Genomic DNA, 23,212 nt, shown 5'->3' on the forward strand with positions numbered 1-23,212 from the left:
TGGTGTGAAATTTGTTGCCTTATTACTAAAGATGATATAAAATTATTTTTTTGTATCACCTTTCCCCACTTCAAATTGTATCTCTATCATGTTCTAAAAGAAATTAGTGAATATCAGTTAGTATTCTTTTATTAAACATGAAGTTTTTGAGTTATGAAAGGGATGATACTCTGATGTAGTTATATTTATTTTCCCTTTACTTTCTTATTTTTAAATTGAATTAGTATCCTAATTGAAGATTACTCGACATTTCTATATTATGTGTGTGGACTAACATTACACCATCAACTCTGCAAAATGGTAGGTCATATCAAACATTACCATTCCTACAGCGCACATTATTATATCAACTGCCTAATGATTCCTATAACACACTGTTTCTTTTGTTTTATACCTATCTGCTAGTCATAAAATGCACATGCATGTGTCATATGTTGAATGTGTGTACAAAAGGGTTTACCTCTAGAAGGATACTGAATATTTTTTAACAAAGTACATGGACTGTATATTTTAGGAAGGATACAATAGTAGTTGTGATGCTCAAGCAGTTTCAGTTTGGAATTAAAGTTGAATTGTGGTCTATATTCATCAAAGTTTACCTATTAAAGTTACAGCACCTATCAAAAATTTGATAGTATGACATTAGTTGGAAGGTTAAAGTATAGGTCTAGTGACTCTTGGATCATGAATTAAAGCTTATGACTACTACAGTTAGACTATACTCTTGAGCAAATCTCAATGCATGGATTGTCTTAGACATCCTAAGTTAATTAAGATTTGAGTTGTAGTGGTATTGAGATCATTTGACTAAATAAATAATTGTTTTAAGAGTAAGTGAAATACCCAAATTTCCAAATTTGATCCCATTAATACTACCATCATAAAATGAATCCAAAACAAGGAAATTAAGAAAAAAAGCAACACCAAAAAACTAGAAAATTATATCAGTGTTGATTTTATAAATTTTTCCATTTGGAATCAAAACATCAACACCCCTCCCCATCCATGTTTCTGGGTATTGTATCATCTAAACACTTTCAGCTCAAGTTCTTTCTCATTGGATTCCCTCCATATTTTGAACTGCTCTGGCAGAGCAGGTTTGGTATTGTTTTAAAATTATAATATCTACATTAGATATGTTCTTAGGCTTCACCTAACATGAAACAACATTCCAGGCGTATTTAATGTACACACCACATGCTATACTTTTCTTTAGATATCACGTGTAATTAAATATGCTAAAATGTAGTGGAAGTCAGTCAGTGCAAACATTAGGGGGCCAAACTAGATCTGGTTTTGTGTGTGCACTCTACTTCTACATTTGAATTCTGTTATGATTGTTTTACCTTTCAGCCTTCTAAAGTTGATAAGTCAAGTATCTAAGATAATTAAATATATTGGGTAATTTCATTCAACTGTAAAGACTGGATGATTTAAGACATACTGCATTGGAAAATCTACTTATAGGATATCAGTTGAAATATGCTGCAGGAAAAAAGTGTTTCTTGACAAAACCCTTTATTGTACATTGTTTCAGTTCAACTAGCTGTTAGAATGAATTATCGCATTGAATGCTATTAGTGATGGTTAATTGGGAATAGGTACCAAATCTCTTTGGAATGATACCTGTTAAAAATTACTGGCAGCAGATACCATATTTCCTGGAAATATTATCTGTAATAGATCCTTAAGGATAGGTACCAGATCTGTTAACATTACCTTAATGGATTCATTGAGAATAAGTATCAGAGTTCATGGAAATGTCACCTGTGATTGATTACTGGAGATAGATTCCAAATCTCTTGGAAATGTTACTTGTGATATATCATTAGAAATAGGTATTAAATCTCTTTAGAATGTTAATTGTGACAGTCATCTTACCTGAGCAGAGATTTTCTCCCTCTACTTAGTTTTGAAATCATAGTTAATCATCATAATCATTGGCTTTCTAATTGTCTTTGTCATCGTCATCATCTCTTGCTGGCATGGTATCACTGGATCTGATGGATCTAAGTGCTGCATTGTGTTCCAAATTTGATTTGGCCTGGTTTCTATGCTCTGATGTCTGTCCTAATGCTAGCCACTTTACAGAGTGACTAGGGTGGAACTGGAAAGAGAGAAAACAGCAGTGATAAGGTGTCTATGGGAAACCTCAAGGTATGAGAAGTGAATGGGGACAAAGCTGTGTGTGTGTGTGTAGGGTTTACAAGTGAGATAATTAAAGGTGGGGAATAGGTGAGGGGGTAATTATAATAAATAGCTACATGTCTCATCCCAAGGGACAGTATGAATGTGCATGCATGTACAACCATAGACATTTATACAAGCATATTTGTGTGTAATGCAAGAGAAGAAAAGAACAGTAAAATCTGTTTTGGAAATATCAACACATATAGTAAAAAAGATATTCTTATAAAACTGGTGTTTTGTAGATGTTCATAAGTACAAAGTGTTCTGATTGGGTATCATCTTCATCAGTTCGAATTGGTTGAATGAACCTGCCAAGGTAATGGATACTGTCCTGTTCTTTGACTAGCTTATAAAAAACACCAATCCTTATTAAATAAACAACCATAGATAATCTCTAGAGTTGAAAGAGAACAGTGATGATCTTCACTAACATAAGTAGTTAAAAGGTGTTTTAGTAATTAATCTGTATTTTATAAACTTACGTTGAGAACAAGGATGACTGAGTCAATCGATTACTAAACATATAGCTGAAAGATTGGTTCATATCATCTCACACTATATTGTGTTGTGGGACATGACACTTAACTTTCAGCTATCCAGTCAACTTAGTTGTATATAGGAACTTCAGTGTCAACAGGTTGGTGTTGTATGCAATGGTACTGATTAGAATTAGCAAGTGATTTGTTAGAAAGCTGAGTTAAAATTCCTTAATGAGAAATATCTACCTGTGTGAGTTCAACATTCCATAACATGAGTCAAAGATCAATTTCTCATCTACTTAATATTATATAAACCAGAAACAAGCACCAAACTCTTTAGTTACTTGGGATTTGAAAAAGTTGTAATCACCTTGTCAATTTAGGATTGTAAAGCCAAGTCAACATGGGAGTTTTTAAGTGTTTGCTTGACCTGCTAAAAATAGCAGCTAAATCTTCCTCATATTAAACTGTACCATTTTAAAAAATGGAATGGCTATATTAAATATTGTAACCCTGGGCATACAATGCATGGGAGGAAGATGGGGGTTGGAATGCCTTTTACTATAAAGGGTAAAGACCCTGTTTGGTCATGAATGACTATGGAATTACACCTAGAAAGTTACCCTCCTAGGTACAAGTCCAGGCAAGATTGTTTATGGAAGAGTAGCAGTTGCTGATACATACCAGCTTCCCATCTCCACATCGCTGATATTATCCAAGGGAAAGGCAAACGCCGGTACAGCTTGGCGCTAGTGATGTTGCAACTCATTTCAACAGTGGAATGAACTGGAGCAACATGAAATAAAGTGTCTTGCTCAAGAACACAACACACAGCTTGGTCCAGGAATTGAACTTACTACCTCATGATTCTGAGCCTGACACTCTAACCAATGAGCCAATCAACCCTGACTTGGGGCTTAAGAACCATGACAATAATAGTGAGGAGTCCAAGTAGGATGGTGCCTGAATCAACTTCTGTGGGGTTTTTTAAATCATTTTATTTGTTGATCAACTGTCACTAGGCTTATTATGTTGAAAGGAGTGAAGTCAGTGCAAATTTTATTCTATTTACAAATTCAAGTGTAGATTATTTAAACAACCATACTGGTTGTTTATTGTAAGTGTATTTATGCTTAACATACCTAACTCACAAGCATTAACATCAACTGGTTTATTTACTGCACCCATCCATCTTAAAATAATGAAGAATAAATGCTCTCATTTTATGTTAAGTTCAAGTATGGCTGTGTCGCAAGAAGTTTGCTTCCCAACTACATGATTTCAGGTTCAGTCCCACTGCATGGTGCATTCGGCAGGTGTCTTCTACTTATAGCCACTTGTTGACCAAAGCCATATGAGATGGAAACTGAAACGAAGCCTATTGTGTGTGTGTGTGTATATGTATATATATATATATATATATATATCATCATCATCATCATCATCATCGTTTAATGTCCGCTTTCCATGCTAGCATGGGTTGGACGATTTGACTGAGGACTGGTGAAACCGGATGGCAACACCAGGCTCCAGTCTAATTTGGCAGAGTTTCTACACCTGGATGCCCTTCCTAACGCCAACCACTCAGAGAGTGTATTGGGCGCTTTTACGTGTCACCCGCACGAAAACGGCCACGCTCGAAATGGTGTCTTTTATGTGCCACCCGCACAAGCCAGTCCAGGGGCACTGGCAAAGATCTCGCTTGAAAATCCTATGGGAGCCAGTCAGGCGGTACTGGCAACGGCCACGCTCAAAATGGTGCATCTCATGTGTCACCCGCACAAGAACCAGTCCAGGGGCACTGGCAACGATCTTACTTGGTTTGCCGGGTTTTCTCACGCACAGCACATTTCCAAAGGTCTCGGTCAGTAGTCATCGCCTCGGTGAGGCCCAATGTACGAAGGTCTTGCCTCACCACCTCAGCCCAGGTCTTCCTGGGCCTACCTCTTCCACGGGTTCCCTCAACTGTTAGGGTGTGGCACTTTTTCACGCACCTCAACTGTTAGGGTGTGGCACTTTTTCACGCAACATATATATATATATATATATATATATATACACACACATACATATATATATATATGCAGATATATATATATATATATATATATATATATATATATACACACATACATATATATATATATGCATATATACATATATATATATGTGTGTGTGTGTGTGTGTGTGTGTGTGTGTATGCCACTGTATAAGATGTACTATTTTTTTATTCTTAATTGTAACAAAAAATTGCTATGTCTAATGTGGCTATTATGGATGGGATACAAAGTGTATGATGAAACATTAGATTTGATTTTTTGAAAAGAAATGAGTAGGGTTTGTCCTATACACCACCAAATGTAGTATATACACAAGTGCGCACGCGCGCACACACACACACACACGCCCCCCCCCCCCCCCACACATCTGTGTGTGTTTTTATGTGTGTGTTACTGTCTCCTTGCTTTCAGCTCATTTAATATCTGTAAAGAAATGTCACCTCCATGCAAATAGTGTCCTTCGTTTTGAATCTTCCATGAAAACATGGCTGGTTATGGAGAAGTTTTAACTTACTTGGAAAACAGTTGAGGGTTGACAACAGGAAGGGCATCCAGCTGTAGGGAAATCTACTTCAACAAATTCTGTCTGACCCATGTGAATATAAAAAAAATGGACATTAAAATGATGATGATGAATTTACAGATATTGATTTCTTTAAAAGTAGATGGAGTGTAATAAACTGATTCGGCCTAATATCTTTTGGCAGTTATTTTATCAACCCCACCAAAAGACAATAGGCAAAGCTGATGCTAGTTGGGTTTGAACTCATAATAGTGGGTTTATAATAATGTCCCTAGTATGGCATTATGCTACTCTTATGAAGAAAAACACTGATATCTGTTTGAGTTTTTAGATAAAAAATATATTTATTCTTTTTGTAAACAAAAAACAATGTCATAACTATGAACAACAATACATTGAGAGAGTTTGAAGATTATTGTTCCTGGATTGGTGTGATTGTAGCAACAGTCAAGGGGTTAACTGGTCCTTGTGTTGTTGATGCTGTTTGTTCAGTGTGGTTAGCTGCTGGTTGTACTACTGTCTTCTGGTGAATCTTGTTTGCTGTCTGTTCATTGCTTTTGAGTTGTTCCAGCACTTGGGTCACTGTCTGTTGTTCGTAGCTAAGGTGTGCTGAATATATAGTGGTGGTGTGGCTCAGAAAGAAGCATGCAGAAGATGAAAATGTTGTTGGAGCTGGTTCTACGTGAAGTCTTGATTGGTCAGATTTTTTTTATGACGTAGGTAACATTCTAGCAAATCACGACATTAGACATAGTGATCTCATTGCTAAATATTCTTGCAGTACTACCTTAGCAGAGATTAACAAATTTATCCCAGTATATTATACCAGGTACTTGTCTGATTAATTCTAGAAGCCTGAAGTACAAAAATCAATTCTGGTAGGATTTCAACTTAGAACATAAAAAGATGAAAATAATTAGGGTAAGGTATTTGGTTCAATACTCACCAGTCTCTAAATCTTTGTTGGCTTGGAAGAATCATTAGTGCGTTAGACAGGATTTGAAAAAGGAGTGTAAAAACAAGAACAAATATCACAGTGCATTCTCTCTAAGTCAACTTTGCCTGTGTTATGTAAAAAGCTGACAATAATGATGATTTTTTTTTAAAAGGCCATAATCACTTATACTTGTACTACTCTCTTGTTGAATGTTGAGTTCCACTGACTGCATTGTCCATTGTCTAGGAATGAAGCTTAGTCAAAAAGTGATCTGTAAAAAGATATGTGTTGCATGAATAATGACCACACCTGTTCATCAATCACCATCCTTCAGAAATCTCACAGATGCGTGAGATTTCTGAACACATACCTTGCACATTATCAACAACATAACTGAAAACACTCCTAGGTGAAGTTGTTGGCAGAAAAGTCCTTGTGACTAATGGAACCACTCCTTCTACATGAAAAGAAAGAATATATGCTCCAATCTGGTCAAATATTTTCTGGGACATTAGTACTACAGTCAAGTTGTAGTACACTACTAACATGATTTTAGACATTAAACTCCTCTGCTGATATTTCAGCTTCTCAACCCATTCTGAACGAAATTCTGCTCATGACTTCTTCCTAATTTTTCTTCATTGAAAGCTTGGTTTAAACCTAAAACCTTTACTGGGTCCAGTTGATAAAAACCATCATCCTACGTAGACTGACTCTCTAGAGGCTGAGTTGCAAGCCTACCAACTTGTCCTAGTTAATGTATGCACCTGTTACTTCCTGGTATTCTAGTTTGGTGCTGACCACCCAATTTCTGATGTGTCTAACACCATCACAGACAGTGATGTCTGCATATGCAGACATAGCTTTCCTGTGTCCCTGTTTGAAGAAGAGCAATGTGACCAACTTCTGCAGCAACAGTGACTTCAGTGCCAAAATATGCAGAAATGATGGCCAGTTAAATATATGATGCAAAATGCTTTGAACGTGTGGCCATTTAGTTGGATCACCAAACAGATGTCACTGTACATTGAGTGATCCAATTACTGAAGATAAAATTGAATTTGGCTAGGCTTAGAACTGCCATCCTGTCTAACAAATTAGGCCGATCTAAGTTATCAATTCCCCACTGAAGTCAGATCTAGTGCCAACTCATTTTGTGATGTACTGCAAGAGATAGCAGTGTTGTAGATAGAACTATCAAGAGTTTTATAAAATCTTACATGTCTCTGACTTTACTCGCACTGACAAGTATCACTTCTTAACTAATGTATTTGTCAAAAACATAGACACAAGGTTACAAGCTTAGCGATAGTGAACTATATCAACTCTAGTACTCAACTGGTACATATTTTATTGACCTTAGAAAGGTAGGATTTGAGTACAGTTAATAAAAGAAACATCACAAAGCATCTTTTCAACCACTCAACCAATTCTGCTAATTTACTATGCTTAGTAATTATAAGATAAATAATAACGATAATGATAATTAAATTCTGTAATGCATTTATGTAGTTGGCTGATCTCATGTTTTGACGTCATCACTTCCCTATTAAATAATATTAAATGTTTTTGAAAAAAGAAATAAAGTATTTCCTCCTTTTCCTTCTCTCTCTGTTCTTGTTTATTTTTTTCCTTTTTAAACCCAACTCACCCTCTTTAAATAAAATGAAATTAAAAAAATGTTGTTAGTAATCCTGTTTTATCAGTTTTTTCTGAAATATTTTTATCAATTATCTGAACTTTAGAAGTTAATTCCATGTAACTACTGTCAGATGTAGATTCTGTAGGATTGGTGAGTAGTGATGGTGGTGAATGGCAGATGGAAGAGTGTATGTAGGTTCATACATAATCTGGAAAGGGTATTTAGTGGCTTTTTTGTTAGAATATTTGGTATGAATGAAAGCTCTTGCCATCCCTAAGGTATCATCTGTTTTATTTAATAAGTCACTTCATCACCAGCATGTAACAGAAATTGAGCTGGTGGAGTTGGTGTTGATTGAAACCTAGTTATGCCATCACATCTCTGGGGTTTTTTTCTGTGTGCTGAATTCATTTGTCTCAGGGGTTTTGTGCTATGCTTGTATCTAATCTAATTATGTACTTCAATATTTTGGCTTAAAGTCCTACTGGTTGCTAACTGTCTCTCATCCAGCCATGGCAGATAAAATAATTACCAATGAATTGCAGGGGTAGAGGCAATGTGGATCAAGAATCAGACTACTTGCTTGCAGATCATACGTTTAAATCCACAGCTGGCATTTCCTATTTTTTTTTTACATTGTTTCAGTTCAGTGAGATGTGGAAAATAGGTACCAGTTTCTTAAAAAATTTTTTTTCCTTTTGGAAGGTGATAGAAAGCTCAGTAAGGCGTTTACTGATGATACATAACCTTGATCTTAAAATCTTAAGCAAATGACTATCTATCCACATTTGTGCTTCAGAATATTTTTAGGGAACTCTGTGTGTGTGTGTGTGTGTGTGTGTGTGTGTGTGTGTGTGTGTGTGTGTGTGTGTGTATGTAAAATATTTAATGAATATAACAGTTTTTTATTAGCCAGAGCTCACTTCATAATTGTGTGGTTTTGGGTTCTATCCCACTACATGGCACCTTGGGCAAATATCTACTACTATAGGCTTAGGCTGAGTAATAGTATGTGTGTGTGTGTGTGTGTGTATGTGAATGTTTACATTCTGTGTTTTCTTGCATAACACCATTTGAGCAAATATGATCGTGATATATTTATATTCCCTGTAAACAATATGTCCTGTAACAGCTCAGTGCTTGTGAAGACCAATGATAATAGAAATAATGATAATAGAAAATAGATAAGAATTGGCATCTGGAAGGGCATCTGGATGTAACTTCCAATCCATTGCCAGCATGTAAATGCAGACATAAATCAAACAAATGATATCTAGAACAATTACATCATAGTTGTCACTATACTTACTAAATATACTATTTATTCTAGCCTACTGTATTATTATTTTGCAATAGGTTTGTTATTAGGTATGTATACAAAAGTAAAAGTAAAAGTTTTTTAATAGCTACAATAGCTCTATGATGATGCAGTTGTTTTAGTTCCAACACATGATTTTTGATTAAATTACTTGCCAAACAAGTACAACTAAAGAAATATATGTGTGCGTGTGCTTATATGCATGTGTGTATTTTATATATTTTATTTTAGTTGAGTCAGCCTCTTGCTACTCTGAGTTTCAGCTGTAGGCACACAGGATCTTAAGACAAGTAGTGACTGGAAAATTGAGGGGTTTGCATATATATAGTTAAAGTTTTCTAGTCAAAGGGTGTGATAGTTAGGGAAAAAAGTATGATAAAGAGGTAAAAATGAGGAAAATTGAAGGGAAGAAAGGTAGTAGAAAAAGAGGAGGGGAAAAAAAGGAGAGTAATAGAAGGAAAATAAAAATAAAAATAAAGGCGGGTAAAATGAAGAGGAGGATGGAGAAGAGGGAAAGAAGAAAAAGGAGAGCAAAAGAAAGACTAGGTAAAAGGAAAGGAAAAAAAATGGGAAAGAATAAAAAAGAGGAAGAATAGAGAGGAAAGGAAAAAAGAAGAAATAGGAAAAGAAAAAAGAAGAAATGATAAAAGAAAAAGAAGAGGGAACAAATGTTTCAAGTATACAATTTGGAATCAGCAGATGATAAATATTAGAGGTAATGAATGAAAAATATAAATGATAGTTGAGCAAGATGTCAAGTCACAGAATGTCTGAAGGTTTTGTGTATCTACAGGTGAAACTCAGAGTAGAAAGAGGCTGACTTGGCCAAAATAAAATACCATGGTATTGAGTACTCTTCTTTCCAATAGTTAATACTTAACACACACACACACACACAGACACACTCACTTACTTACTTTGAAATTGCATTTAATAACAGGTTGACTCACCTTCACATTACTTGAAGTTTCATGAGTGCATAACACTTCTGTGAATTTAAAAGAGGTTTTATAATGGCCTCTAGGTTAAAATATTTAGGCCTCCATTGATCAGTTTAGGTCACTTAGATACTTCAGCTAGTTCGTGACAGCAATTCATTCATTATATGATCCTCATTGTAGAGCAGATAGGATGTTGGTGTCTGTTAGTTGGCATTTTGTGTGGAATGACATTTTTGTGGAGAAAATCAGTTTGATGGTGTTGAGCATGGCTGTATGATTTTAATGCAGCTGAATGATAGTAGGCCACTATGATAGTAGCAACAGGCATTATATACTTTTGATTCAGTTAGCCTTGGGTTTTATTTTCAGATTGTCAGTGTTTAAAGTTCATGAATAGGGTGTATCTTTGGTGACAACAACAGAATACATTTGTTTTTTTCCAATTGATGGATACTGCAAGCTGCTAAAATGTATGTACTTTCTCAGGGAAGCAGAGTTAGCGATTGTGAACTCCATGTAAGAAGCCAGCCCTTTCAAGGATGCTCCTTGCACTACTGGGGAACTAATTTCTGGATGGGGGTGGTGGGAGAGTTCTCTTATTTATTTATTGCCCACAAGGGGCTAAACATAAGAGGGGACGAACAAGGACAGACAAAGGGATTAAGTCGATTACATCGATGCCAGTGCGTAACTGGTACTTATTTAATTGACCCCGAAAGGATGAAAGGCTAAGTCGACCTCGACGGAATTTGAACTCGGAACATAGTGGCAAATGAAATACCGCTAAGCATTTCGTCCGGTGTGCTAACGTTTCTGCCAGCTCGCCGTGGTGGTAGAGTTTTCTCTGTCCCTGAAGCAGTGTGTGTGCGTTGCGTAAATCTTCCCTTGAAATCATAGGCTGTTATACCCATGTAGTGTTTTATGATGCTATTGGATGGTAGAGTGGCATCACCAATCTGGTTATTTCTCTCTGTGTAGTAGCAACTGTCATTGAATTGTCATTTTGGAGTCCCAACTAACTGACACCAATCTCCTGTCTGTTGTGCCATGTGGAACACATAAGGAAAGAATTACTGCCACTGACTAGTTGAACCGACCAATGCTTGCTTGAATTTTTTTCACCTCAAAGTCATTTTTTGATATCTTTTAAATTCTTTGCTTCTGTACATCAGAGGTTGTGAACATGTTATGTGCCCACAAAACTTAATTATTGAAGAGATACATCAACAGGTTATTTTAACTTAACACAGAAATAAAGAAAACAGGTGAACCCTTGTCCCATGGACAGACTGGACCTTTGTTTTTGTATTTTACATTTGTGTTCAGTGTGTGTGTGTGTGTGTGTGTGTGTGTGAGAGAGAGAGAGAATGATAAATTAAAATCAGTTTAATTTACTTTCATTTCTTTATGTCTAAGTCAGCAAAGGCTTGGGAGGTTTGTGACTTTTTTCTTTTTGCAGGGACTCTGAGATTAATGGGGAGAAAAGGAAGAAATTATTTTTAAACTGTAAACTTGTTCTGACAGTGCAAACTCTATTAATTAAAGGTAATCCATGGCCCAGTGAAGGTGGGAGCAAATTAAGTTTATTTTTGTCTTGTGATTATTAAAAACAAGACATAGTTATAGATTTTTTTTTTCCATATTCTTAAAGTGATTCCCTTTTATTTACTCTGTTTTCTTTTTATTTCAGAAGTTTATTGTCTAATGGAGGTGTATACAAAACCAATAACCGAATGAATTTTGGTAATGTAATGTTTATATATATATCTAATTTTTTTTATATAATAATAGAATGAAATGATTTTAAAAAATATTCTATTTGTTTAAGCAACAATTAAATTTTAATTTGCAATTAAATCTAAGATTGTATGTTTACAAAGATGCTAGCATGGATGTGTGGTTAATTAAATTTACTCTGCAATCATGTTTCTAGGTTCATTCCCACTGTGCATCAGAAGCCAAACATCTCTTTCTCTGTTACTCTCTCTCTCTCTCTCTCCCCAGGTAACCATGTACCTCCTCTACAGCAAGACACCTGTTTTCTGTCTCTCTCAGTCACACTCTAAACTTTCACCATCTGATACAAGATCACCTCCTCCAATTTCCCCTCCCCTCTTAAAAATTCCTTGTCTTGCATGTTATTTGATGACCCTGACAGTGCTGGTGCCGTGTAAAAAGCATCCAATCCACTCTATGGGGGTGGTTGGTGTTAGGAAGGCCATCCAGCTGTAAAAACCATGCCATGACAGACACAGAAGTCTGGAGTAGTCTTCTGCCTGGCCAGCTCCTGTCAAACCATCCTACCCATGCCAACATGGAAGGCAGACATTAAACAATGATATATATATATATTGAACGCTGGACCTCACAGAGGCAGTGACAAGCAACCGAGACCTTTGGAGATATGCCGTGCTTGAGAAAACCCACCAAGCCAAGTGAGATCGTAGTCATAGCCATTGCCAGTGTCGCTTAACTGGGCTGTTTGAAAGCACCCGTCAATCGTTGGGTGATATGGCGTGCTTGTAAAGACATGTTGAACTGAGTGAAATCATAGTTACTGCATGTAAAAAAAGCACCATTTGTGAGGGGCTGATACCAGTGCTGCCCAACTGGCACCTGTACCATTGACATTTAAAAAGCACCATTCGAGCACGGCCAATGCCAGTTCCACCTGACTGGTACCCGTGCTGGTGGCACATAAAAAGCACCACTTGAGTATGGCTGATGCCAGTGCTGCCTGACTAGCACCCATGCCAGTAGCATGTAAAAAGCATGCACTACACTCTCAGAGTGGTTGGCATTAGGAAGGGTATCCAGCTGTAGAAACCTTGCCAAATCAGATTGGAGTCTAGTGCAGCTTTCTAGCTTGCCAGTTCTCAGTCAAACTGTTCAACTTGTGGCAGCATGGAAAGCAGATGTTAGATGACAATGATGATGATGACGATGATGGTATTGTCAAAGTATCATATATCTGAAAAAGAAGCACACTCTAAAGTATAGAGTAGTAAAGCATTTAAGAAATAAAGTTAATGCCTGGTCATAGAGTGACCAATGACTTTGCATCCATGAAGGCTGTAGCTTTGCAGAAGACTCATCAGACTCTAGTCCCATGCTTATATTAACATATATTTTGGTATTTTGTCTTTTTCTCTTGTAACTTTATAGCTTGACAGATAGAGAGTGATCAGATAAGTGATAGACTGAAATAAGCATTGGAATCAATATGATTGATTGAAACTAGTAAATATATAAAAGTATAGGAAGTAGATTAATCTGATAAAACTTTCATTCTTTCACATACTACTCTAGCATTGCCTCAATGTTACAGTAGTTTTGTTTTGTAACAAATTCAAACAGAAAAACACATATTCAATATGTAAATTTAACCAGTGTTTTGTTAATGTGCAGTGCTGAGTTCAAATCCCTCCAAATCTCTATGATTATTATGTATAGACGGATTAGTTCTACTGGGCTGACTCGTTTGAGCAACACTTAATGAAAACAGTTTTAAGTCGTGTCCCTAGGACACATTTAGTCATGGATTATCATTTATAGCCAATTGTTATTGTTATCTTCAGACCTTTAATCAAAGCATGCTAACCATATCCTTCCAATATATTATTCAGGCATAGTGTATCGAGGAGTACAGTACCCAATGTGTCCTTCCCTTTTTAAAACTTTCTAGCACGTCAGGGAATCATATGGAAGTTCCAGTTCAAAGCTACTAACTTGGTTTGTTTTCCAATGCAACTAATGGGGAAAAACTCTTGTCTGCATTAAAATGCTCTGCTTCTAATATTTACATGAAACAGATTGAAACCATAACGTAAAAAGAATTCTTTTAAACAAATGACATTACAAATTTAAAAATTAGATGTTATTGATGAATAAGCAAGTATAGAATTGTATATGTTGACATTTATAAAAAAAATAATAATAATATTCAAACTTTGAACACTAAGTATGGAAATGTATAAAAAATGGGCTGTCACATTTTCATTTTGCAGCTTGCTTTGTGTATCTTGCTGCAGTCTGGAGAAAGGTGCTATGTCCATGTACTTCATAGGCCCTCCTAGGCAAGTGAGACTGATTCCATTAATGAACCTTTGTAAGCGAATGCCTGTAAGAAAAATTTGAACAGGAGAGAATTCCAGAGGGTTGATTTTCTGGGAAGGAAGTAGTAAGCATAGTGATTAGTGAGGGGCTGAAGGGTTAGATACCATAGGCATGGTAAGAGGAAGAGAGATGAATAAGACGAAGTTGCTTGAGTGGAGTAGGCATATTCTCATCCAGTTCCAAAGAGACAAGCCCATTATATTTAAAGTAGAAAAGGCAGAAAGAGGGGACAATGCATCTGCAGACCAGAGACTGGACTGTGTCTGTGAGTAACTTTAAACCAGACAGGTGGCCCCTTCCTGGGTGTGGTTTAAGGTGACTATTTGTACAGCAGCAGCAGCTGCATCATTACAAATGTGTGAGATATACTCATTCCCTTGTGGGCCTCACCTATGCTTTGTAGAATGTCCAATGGTTATTGAAGTGTCTTCAGGCTCAGAAGAGATGGGCTAGTCATTGGGATGCATGCAGTCGAAACGATGTTAAGGATGTGTTTTCACTAATAGTGATACAACAATTGGTTTTTTAGAATGATCTGGGGGTCAGGGCCATTAAAATTTTGCTTCTGATTTTGAGTTAGTCTTTAAGGTACGATTTATCATAGCAGGAAATGCTACATTTTAGTTTGTTGACGCAGTGTATTCCATCATTCATGTTGGGGTTGTTGTTGAACAGAGTAGACCTGAATGCATAGTAATAGACTTAATTTCTCTGATTATATAAAAAAAATTAGGTGACAACTAGAACAGAAATTAGGTTTATTAAATTAATAGTTATAGATGCAATACCGTAGAATTGACAGGTTTTACTTTTGAAATTGGTCATATAGTCATATTCTTTGTCGGTGAGCCCTCCTCTGTATAGGTTTATCATGGATTTTAGGTCTCTCATTATTTTCTGTTGACTATAGTGTTGGGCCTTTTCATAATATGTTGTGTCTTCCAATATTGATAGTACTAGAGTTATATAGAATACTGTGTCCATTAAGACAACTGCTCTCCCTTTATAAGCCTCTTTGATTGTTATTGTTTTGTCATGGTTGTTGGCATGGTTTCTACGACTCAATGCCCTTCTTAATGCCAACCATTCTAAGAGTTTAATGAGTGCATTTTACGTGCCACTGGTACAGGTGTCATTTACATGACCCGACAAACGTCACAACTGCAATTTCACGGCATGGGTGCCATTTACATGACACTGGCAACGGCCATAACTACATTGACAAGAAAGTGAAGAAGAGATTGAAAAACATAGTCTGTGGTTGTAGTTTGTGTGCTGACTTATGGTACAAAACATTTTTTTTTAATGGCATGTAGTTAGTAGTGGTTTATTGTAAACCCTACGCAAAATGAATATGTTGCTTGTAAACAAGTGACATGGTCTCACATAATCGTAAGGTTGACAAATTATTATTACGCATAGATATACACATACGGGGCGCGCGCGGTGCATTCACGCACACACATACGCACACCGGAGAAAAACTGCAATTTTGGGTAAAAGTTGGTTTTTGACCCAATATATTTGATGTTAGGTCTTGAAAGAGTTAAAAGCGTTAAATTTGAAATTGTTTACAGATTATATAATTTTATGTGTAAATATCATTGTGTCTGTAGGTATATAGATTGAATGAAAATAGAACGTTTGTTCTTTTTCAAGGGAGATAATTCTTATGTCACTTTGAGGTAAATTATCGTTCTTTTATGTTACTGCAATTTTAATGAAATAACATAACATTTTTCTTTTTTCGGAAACGAAACAAGAAATTTACACTAGATTGGAAGCAGTTTGATTGAGATGATCAGGTCATTTTCTATGGTATAAGTGATTTCACCCAAGATTTCGAGACATTTTCGTTTCTGGCTCTGTTAGCTTCACCACAACTGCTTCATTGGTGTCTAACACTCATTTTTGAGTGGTCATTGCTATTGCTCGTCCCCACTCACTCTCTCTCTCTTTGTCTCGCTCTCTCTCTTTCTCTTTGTCTCGCTCTCTCTCTTTCTTTCTCTCTCTCTCTCTCTCTCTCTCTCTCTCTCTCGCTCTCTCTCTCTTAATCACCACTTTGGTTGCTATCCTTCAATCCTCCATTTCACCTCTTATGTTACGCCTCTTTTCGTCACCCTGCTGTCACCCTCCAGGACATCACTCTTCCGTTCATCCCATTCATGTTTTCTGTGAATGAACAGACACTACATCCTGTAGACAAGACCCTTCGTCTTGCAGAAAGCGACCCTTATTATTGGTACCTCAATAAATTGCACCCAAAACACTCTATAAAGTGGCTGGCAAATGGAGACAACATAGGATAGAGAGGAATTTACTCTTGCTGAGAATATAGCATACTGTTTAGTACTGATGCCATGATAAAATGGACCTATTACATCCTAGAGTGGTTGGCACTAAGAAGAGTCTCTACTTATAGAAACAATACCAATCTGATCTGGGATGTGACACTCTTTCCAGCATATGTCATTATGGAAAGCAGATGTAAAATGATTGATTTTGTCCAGTGCCCTCATTATTCTTCCAATCCACAGTTCTGATGATGGTGATGGTGATAGTGGTGGTGGTGGCGGCAGCGGCGGCGGCTACTATTATTATTATTATTATTATTATTATTATTATTTCAAATTTTGACGCAAGGCCAGTGATTTCAAGGGAGCAGTAAGTTGATTATATCAACACCAGTGTTCAACTGGTACTTATTTTATTGACCCCAAAAGGTTGAAAGGCAAAGTCAACCTTGGCAGAATTTGAACTCAGAATGTGAAGACAGACAAAATACCACTAAGTGTTTTGCCCAGCATGCTAACAATTCTGCCAGTTCACCGCCTTAATAATAATAATAATAATCCTTTCTATTAAAGGTACAAGTCCAGAAATTTTGTGGGAGGTGACTAGGTGATTACATCGACCCCATTGTTTCACTGGTACTTAATTTATTGACCCTGAAAGGATGAAAGGCAGAATTTGAACTCAGAACATAGTGGCAGATGAAATACCGCTAAGCATTTTGCCCGGCATGCTAACCATTCTGGCAGCTTAATAATTATGATAATAATAATAATGGGGATGATAATGGTGATAATGCTGAATTTAATTCTAAGCTAATTTTTAAAAACAAATATTTTATTACATTATGAGCTTATTGTGAGAATAACTCTAGTCTATGTTATGAACTACTTGAAGGAGTACTTACAAGAAAGCATTCAGAAATAAAGGGACACATTCCATTTAATATATACATTTTGAAAAGATTATAAATGTTCAGCATCTTGAATGTATTCAACAATTTTCACTCTTGTGTAAGTGATACCACCTTTCCCTTCACTCTTCATTTCCAGACCCTAGTATTATCCACATGCAGCTTAGATGCCTCATGCTAAACCTTCATGAACAAGGAACTATAAACATTCTCCAGTGAGGGTTATACCAATCTTGTCTCCTTCAACAGCACAGAGTCAATAGCTGTACATATCAATAAAACAATATCATACCTCATCTCCATTATACATGATTTATTTATATGCAGCTAGAACCCTTAAGGGTTCTCCAAATGCTACACTTCACTAATATTGGTGATGGACATCTCATCATAGTAGAGAGTGCTTTACAAAAATTGGTCTTCCTCTTCAGGACCAGAAAGTACTTCATCCCCCAACTACTAACCTAGAATAGAGTACTTCTCCCACATGTGGGGCAATGCTGCTGCCACACATACAGGCATCTTTGACTGCATAAATATTAAAAAAGACACCCAATTAATAGGTGTGGTTTATGAGTTACTCTGACATCTCATTCTTAGGTTATACAAAACAACAAAAGCCTGTTTATATCAGTTTAAATCCATGTGTTTTAAAGAACCACTTAGCATTTTCGTCCATTATACATTGTATTTAATAGTCTTATTTAAAAAAATGAAATTCTAAATTTCAGCAAATTCTTTCTTTTCCTTGTTTTTGTCTTTTCAAGGATGTTCACTCAAAATTAATATTATTTGAAAATAAAATGTTACCAAGAAAGCCTGCATTCTAACAACTATAAGAAAAACCTTGGCAGTTCTGTGCCGATCATTATAATCATCATCAGATCAAGCTTGCTCAGATTTGCCTGAGTGAATCCTACCACCCATCATGATTTTGCATAGTATTTAGTAGGACAGTAGGGTGTCTGCACAAGATTTCTTTCTCTCTGTATCATAGGTGTGTGGTCCATGGAAGCATGAGAAGTAATGCTTCCCTTAAAAATTATAGAAACAAAATTAGAACTCATTCTTCTAATGTTCTGTAAAATTAATATAAACTACATGACATCATAGGCTTCACTCTTTTATTGTCGGAATTAGCATGAGACGACAAGCAGTGGCAGACGACACAAAAAAAAAAAAAATCTGTGCAAGGGAAGCAACACGAGCTGTTGCATCCTCTTCAGTATAATATTTTAACATTTTTTCCGATAAAAATGCCACAAAGACAATTTTTCTCTAGTAAGAGCAAATAGCAAATAGTTTTAGATGCTAATAGATACTTATTCACTTGGATTAAGTTTCTGTCAATTTGCAATACCTATGATATATATAATCTTACATTGTTATATAACACTTACATAGGAAAAGGGAAGCAAACTGACATTTTGCTTCTGTCAGAAAAGATAGCATGCACATAGTTTTATACATTTATTCAACTAATATTTTATACTTTTTCAAATTACAGGACACCCTTAATATAAAATGTGATTTTTTTATTTCAAAAATAGCTGTATAATACGAACATGTCAATTTGATTCAAATATGTATGTGACAGAAAATTTTGGTCATTGCTTCCCCAGCCAGGAAGATCACCGCACGACCCTGATATATATATGTGTGTGTGTGTCACTAGTTAGCTCTTGCTTTGTCCTCTAGCAATGTTCTACAAAATATGTGTTTTTGATATAAGATCACAAATTTGGGGAGGAATGCAGTCAACTGAATTTAACCTAGTATTTCATTGTCTTATTTAATTGACACTGGAAGGATGAAAAGGTATAAGTATATACTGCACAAAGTTTATTTGGCACTCTGTTTCCTTCAAATCACACCACTCTCTTTCAAAATGTATGGAAACATTGAATAATGGTGATCCTGGATTCTGTGCCTTAGTAAAAAATAAGGTGGTCACAGTTGGAATGCTTTTGATCATAGGCCTACTGACCTACTGACCATTGACCTGGGATTAAACAACAACAATGATTATCAGATGTAAAGCAGCTGAGTTGATAAGGTATTGGTCTACCAGCTCAGTAGTCACAAGTTTAAATTTAATTTAAGTGGGGTAAACATTTTGTCATGTCTCTGGGCAGTACACTTAATTTTATTCACTTCACTTGGAAATGCTGCCCTGCATTCTATTTAGGGGCTGGTGGTAGAGTTATCCCTCATTCTCTTCACACTAAGAAACTGAAGCTAAATCTTAGGCTTTTGGAAACAATAACATGGGTTTTCACTGTCTAGTTTTTTGTGTAATTTGCAGTATTATCTTCTATAAATTTTTTCTGGTGTAAAAGACAAATATATTTATCTACACCATGTGAAATGTTTTAAATAGTAGAAAAATTAAACAAAATATTAGTGAACCATGCTATAGTTTTATTCTGATAATTCTACTGAAGGTGATTTTAGTTTTCATCACACTATAGTCAATAAATACCAGTAATATATTGAATGTACCATATTCTCCACTCATACAAGAGTGTTTATCTCTGTGTTTACTAAACAAAAGTCTTTATTCATACTGAGATGCAGTTCAAAATCTTATTGCAATCACTATAGATGTTTAGTAACATGTCAGCCCTAGACCTGTGATTAAAGGCGTTCCTATCATGTCTAACCCATCTTTTTACATTCATTGTGTATCTAAGACTATATTATCCACTGTGTCATTGTTTGTTTTTAAGGTGATAAGATGTAATTCAAGGCAACCACTTAGGGGTTCTCTTACTGGTTTGATAATATTTGTTTCAATCTGTGTTGCTGACAAACTTTTTAATTTCCATGTCCTATTAGAGAGTTTAGTATCCAGTCATATATATATATATATATATATATATATATATATATAGTTTTCTTTCTCCACCCTTTTCTAATTTCCTTTTTCTCCCACCCCTTCACCATTTTCTATCTCTCTCTCTTTTTCTCTCTCTCTCTCTTTTTCTCTCTCTCTCTCTTTTTCTCTCTCTCATTGCTCACACGTGACCATCGTTCCTCTTTCTTCTCCTCATGTGACCATCTTTCTTTTCCTGCATGTATGTTTAAACGAGTGGGCGTGTTTTTCTCTCTCTCTTTATGGGAGCAAACTGTCTTTGAAGACTCATAGTGTTGTTGAATGCTCGAAATGAGGATTAAATAGACAGCCAACAACTGATGAAGGGTCCTTTCTCTGTGTTAACTTGTCCTGTTTTCCATTTTTTTCTCATTGTTTACGTATTTCACTCATTTTTTCCTCGTTTGTTTTTGTATTTCATGTTATTTGCACCATTGGTAATGTCCTGTACCCATATATATATATATACATGTATATATATATATATATATATATATATATATATATATATATATATATATAACTCCCCCCCCCAAAAAAAATCAACACTACTATGGCCTCAATGACATGTAAATATCATATTTTGCACCACCATACCACCAGTGAAAACTAAGTTACAAGATGACAAAATGTTTTCTTTAAATTTCTTATAAATTAAAATGCTGTGAACTATTGTAGACCATATTTGAATTAACAAATACACTATGTACATTTCTTTTTCATTAGATACTTGCCAGAATACTTTCAGAACGGTATCGTTCACCAATGAGAATGGTACTTCTCTAAGTTCCGGTGCCAATCTACACACCTCATTCTCTTCAGAACCAGAGACATCCACTCCAAATCCAGATATGAAAATCACTGTGGACTCAAGAAAAGGTAACAAAAGCTTGTCTTGTGTTGTTTTATTTTTGTCTGAAGAAATTAGATATTAGCACTATAAATTATCAAACACCTTTGAAATTTCGAGTTAGTTTAGAGCTTAACTAGTAAATCAGTAACTCCTTTTCTGCTGACAGCTAAAATTAGTGTAGTGCCTTTTATTAGAGGATAGTAGTTCACATATAGCATGACACTTGTAATGGGATATGAATTTAAAAGAAGTTAGCCTTATCTGCTGTGATTCTTTGTGTTTGAATTCCTTGTTCATATTGCTATGGCCTTTGCTTTGTGTGGCTCAACATAGTGCAGAGGTAAATTTTCAATGAACTGTTAAAAAGATTTGGTATGACAGTCATACCATGGAAAAAAGCATGCAACTATCATAACTTGACATTCTGATGAATATGAAAATATTGTATCTTGAATATTGTATATGTGCAAGCACTACAGTATAGTGATTAGCAAAAGCAAGTTTACAAAATAATTTTGGTACTGGATTGAACAATTTCACTCTATCTATCATGTTTATAGGTTCAACCATAGTCAAACCTTATACTTTACACACTTTAGAGTCCAAAACTCATTTTGAAATTTTAGTCGTCATGTCTTATGGATGAGGACTTAACAGGTTACATGTTATATGAAGACAGCTTCCAGTGGTGCTTTAACAACTATTCTTCTATGAACTTGCATTGGGTATAATGCCGTATATGCCCTATATCCTGATAATTATAGGATTTGTGTAGCATTATGCCCTACAAAGCCAAGAGTACCTGGATTCATTGCTCTTCATAGGAATAATTTGCCCACTAAGGTTTATTCCCTATTTACCTTTAAAATGCAAGCAGCTTTAAGAAAGTTCATCTGAGGTTCTCAGCCATTATTTCTTGCATGAAAAAGCCTGGGACACACCAATATCAGTTGATTAAACTGACTCCAGTACTAGTACTTTATTTTCTTGACACCCGAAGGATGAAAGGTGAAATTGCCCTTGTTGGGATTTGAACTCAGAACATAAAGAGCCAGAATTCAGTACCTCAAAGCATTCAGTCTTATGCTGTAACATTTCTGCAATCTATTGCCCTAAAAACTAACCCACAGTTATTATAAGATATTCTAATTTTTCATATGCAGATTTGTGATAGACGTCTGACATTTATCTTGATGAGAGTTCAAAAAATGTCTTTTGATCTCTAATAAGAAGTTAAAACAGATGTCACAAATAACATAGATAAAACAGTTAAATAGTAACATGTGCAACATTGCAGTAACGACTGCTTTTGAAACAATTAGTTTTTTGTTATTCTAAACAAGTTACAATGATTAAAGAGATAAGTCAATCACTTGGTTTAGTGGTCAACTTTTCATATATTTCCACTGATATATTATTATTATTGCTGTGCTCTTCAAGTTATTCAACTTTAATGGCTTCACTTGTTTCTGATATTTAGACCCAGATCATCTGAGTGGACCTGATCAACTAAAGGCATTCTACCTGTCACCATCTTGCCTTTCTTCACTTAGGCAATAGGATATGATTTACAGCAGATTTAGGTGCTATAAATAGAGCTAAATCTGCTGTAATTCATATCCTACTGTCAAACAGCCATGTGAAATTCAATTAGTTGGGCAAGGGTTCTGTGTTCAAATTGTGACTAAGTGTAGATGAATTGAGGAAAATCTTTTTACATAACATGTGTATTGCTTCAGTGTTCTGATAATGGGGTAAATAAAAGCCAAGAAAGAAAACTGATGTTAGTTTAATGTTGAAGACACTGGTCAATGTTAATTCATTGAAGCTAAGTAATGTCAAATTTTTGTCTATTAAAGAAAGTAAGCAGATGGAAAATCAACCTAATTTTTTTATCAATGGCATGACAGAAAATTATCTCTGGCATGTAAAAGGTAAAAGAAAAGAAAGCTATTTAATGCCTCCCATTTCAACAAAAATTTGTGAGGAACTAAATGAATTTATATATATATATATATATATATATATATAAGGTAAATGGACTATAGTAGATCAAGTTTTAGCCAGTGTTTT

The 23,212-nt window shown here is 35.5% G+C and overlaps 1 protein-coding gene across 48 annotated transcripts in view; it reads left to right on the top strand.

The window, feature by feature from the left end:
• LOC106869124 (sorbin and SH3 domain-containing protein 1) overlaps nt 1–23,212 on the top strand; it is a 487,488-nt gene that overhangs the window by 155,959 nt on the left and 308,317 nt on the right. For all 48 annotated transcript variants that reach the window (XM_089352588.1, XM_089352590.1, XM_089352584.1 and 45 more), the window contains exons 3-4: nt 11,781–11,833; nt 21,013–21,165. In XM_089352588.1, coding sequence (XP_089208714.1) covers nt 11,824–11,833; nt 21,013–21,165 — 163 coding nt within the window. In that variant the 5' untranslated portion in view covers nt 11,781–11,823. The remainder of the gene's footprint in view (nt 1–11,780; nt 11,834–21,012; nt 21,166–23,212) is intronic.

The sequence above is a fragment of the Octopus bimaculoides genome, chromosome 5 (assembly GCF_046866305.1).
Source record: "Octopus bimaculoides isolate indiv1 chromosome 5, ASM4686630v1, whole genome shotgun sequence".
NCBI classification, from domain to species: domain Eukaryota; kingdom Metazoa; phylum Mollusca; class Cephalopoda; order Octopoda; family Octopodidae; genus Octopus; species Octopus bimaculoides.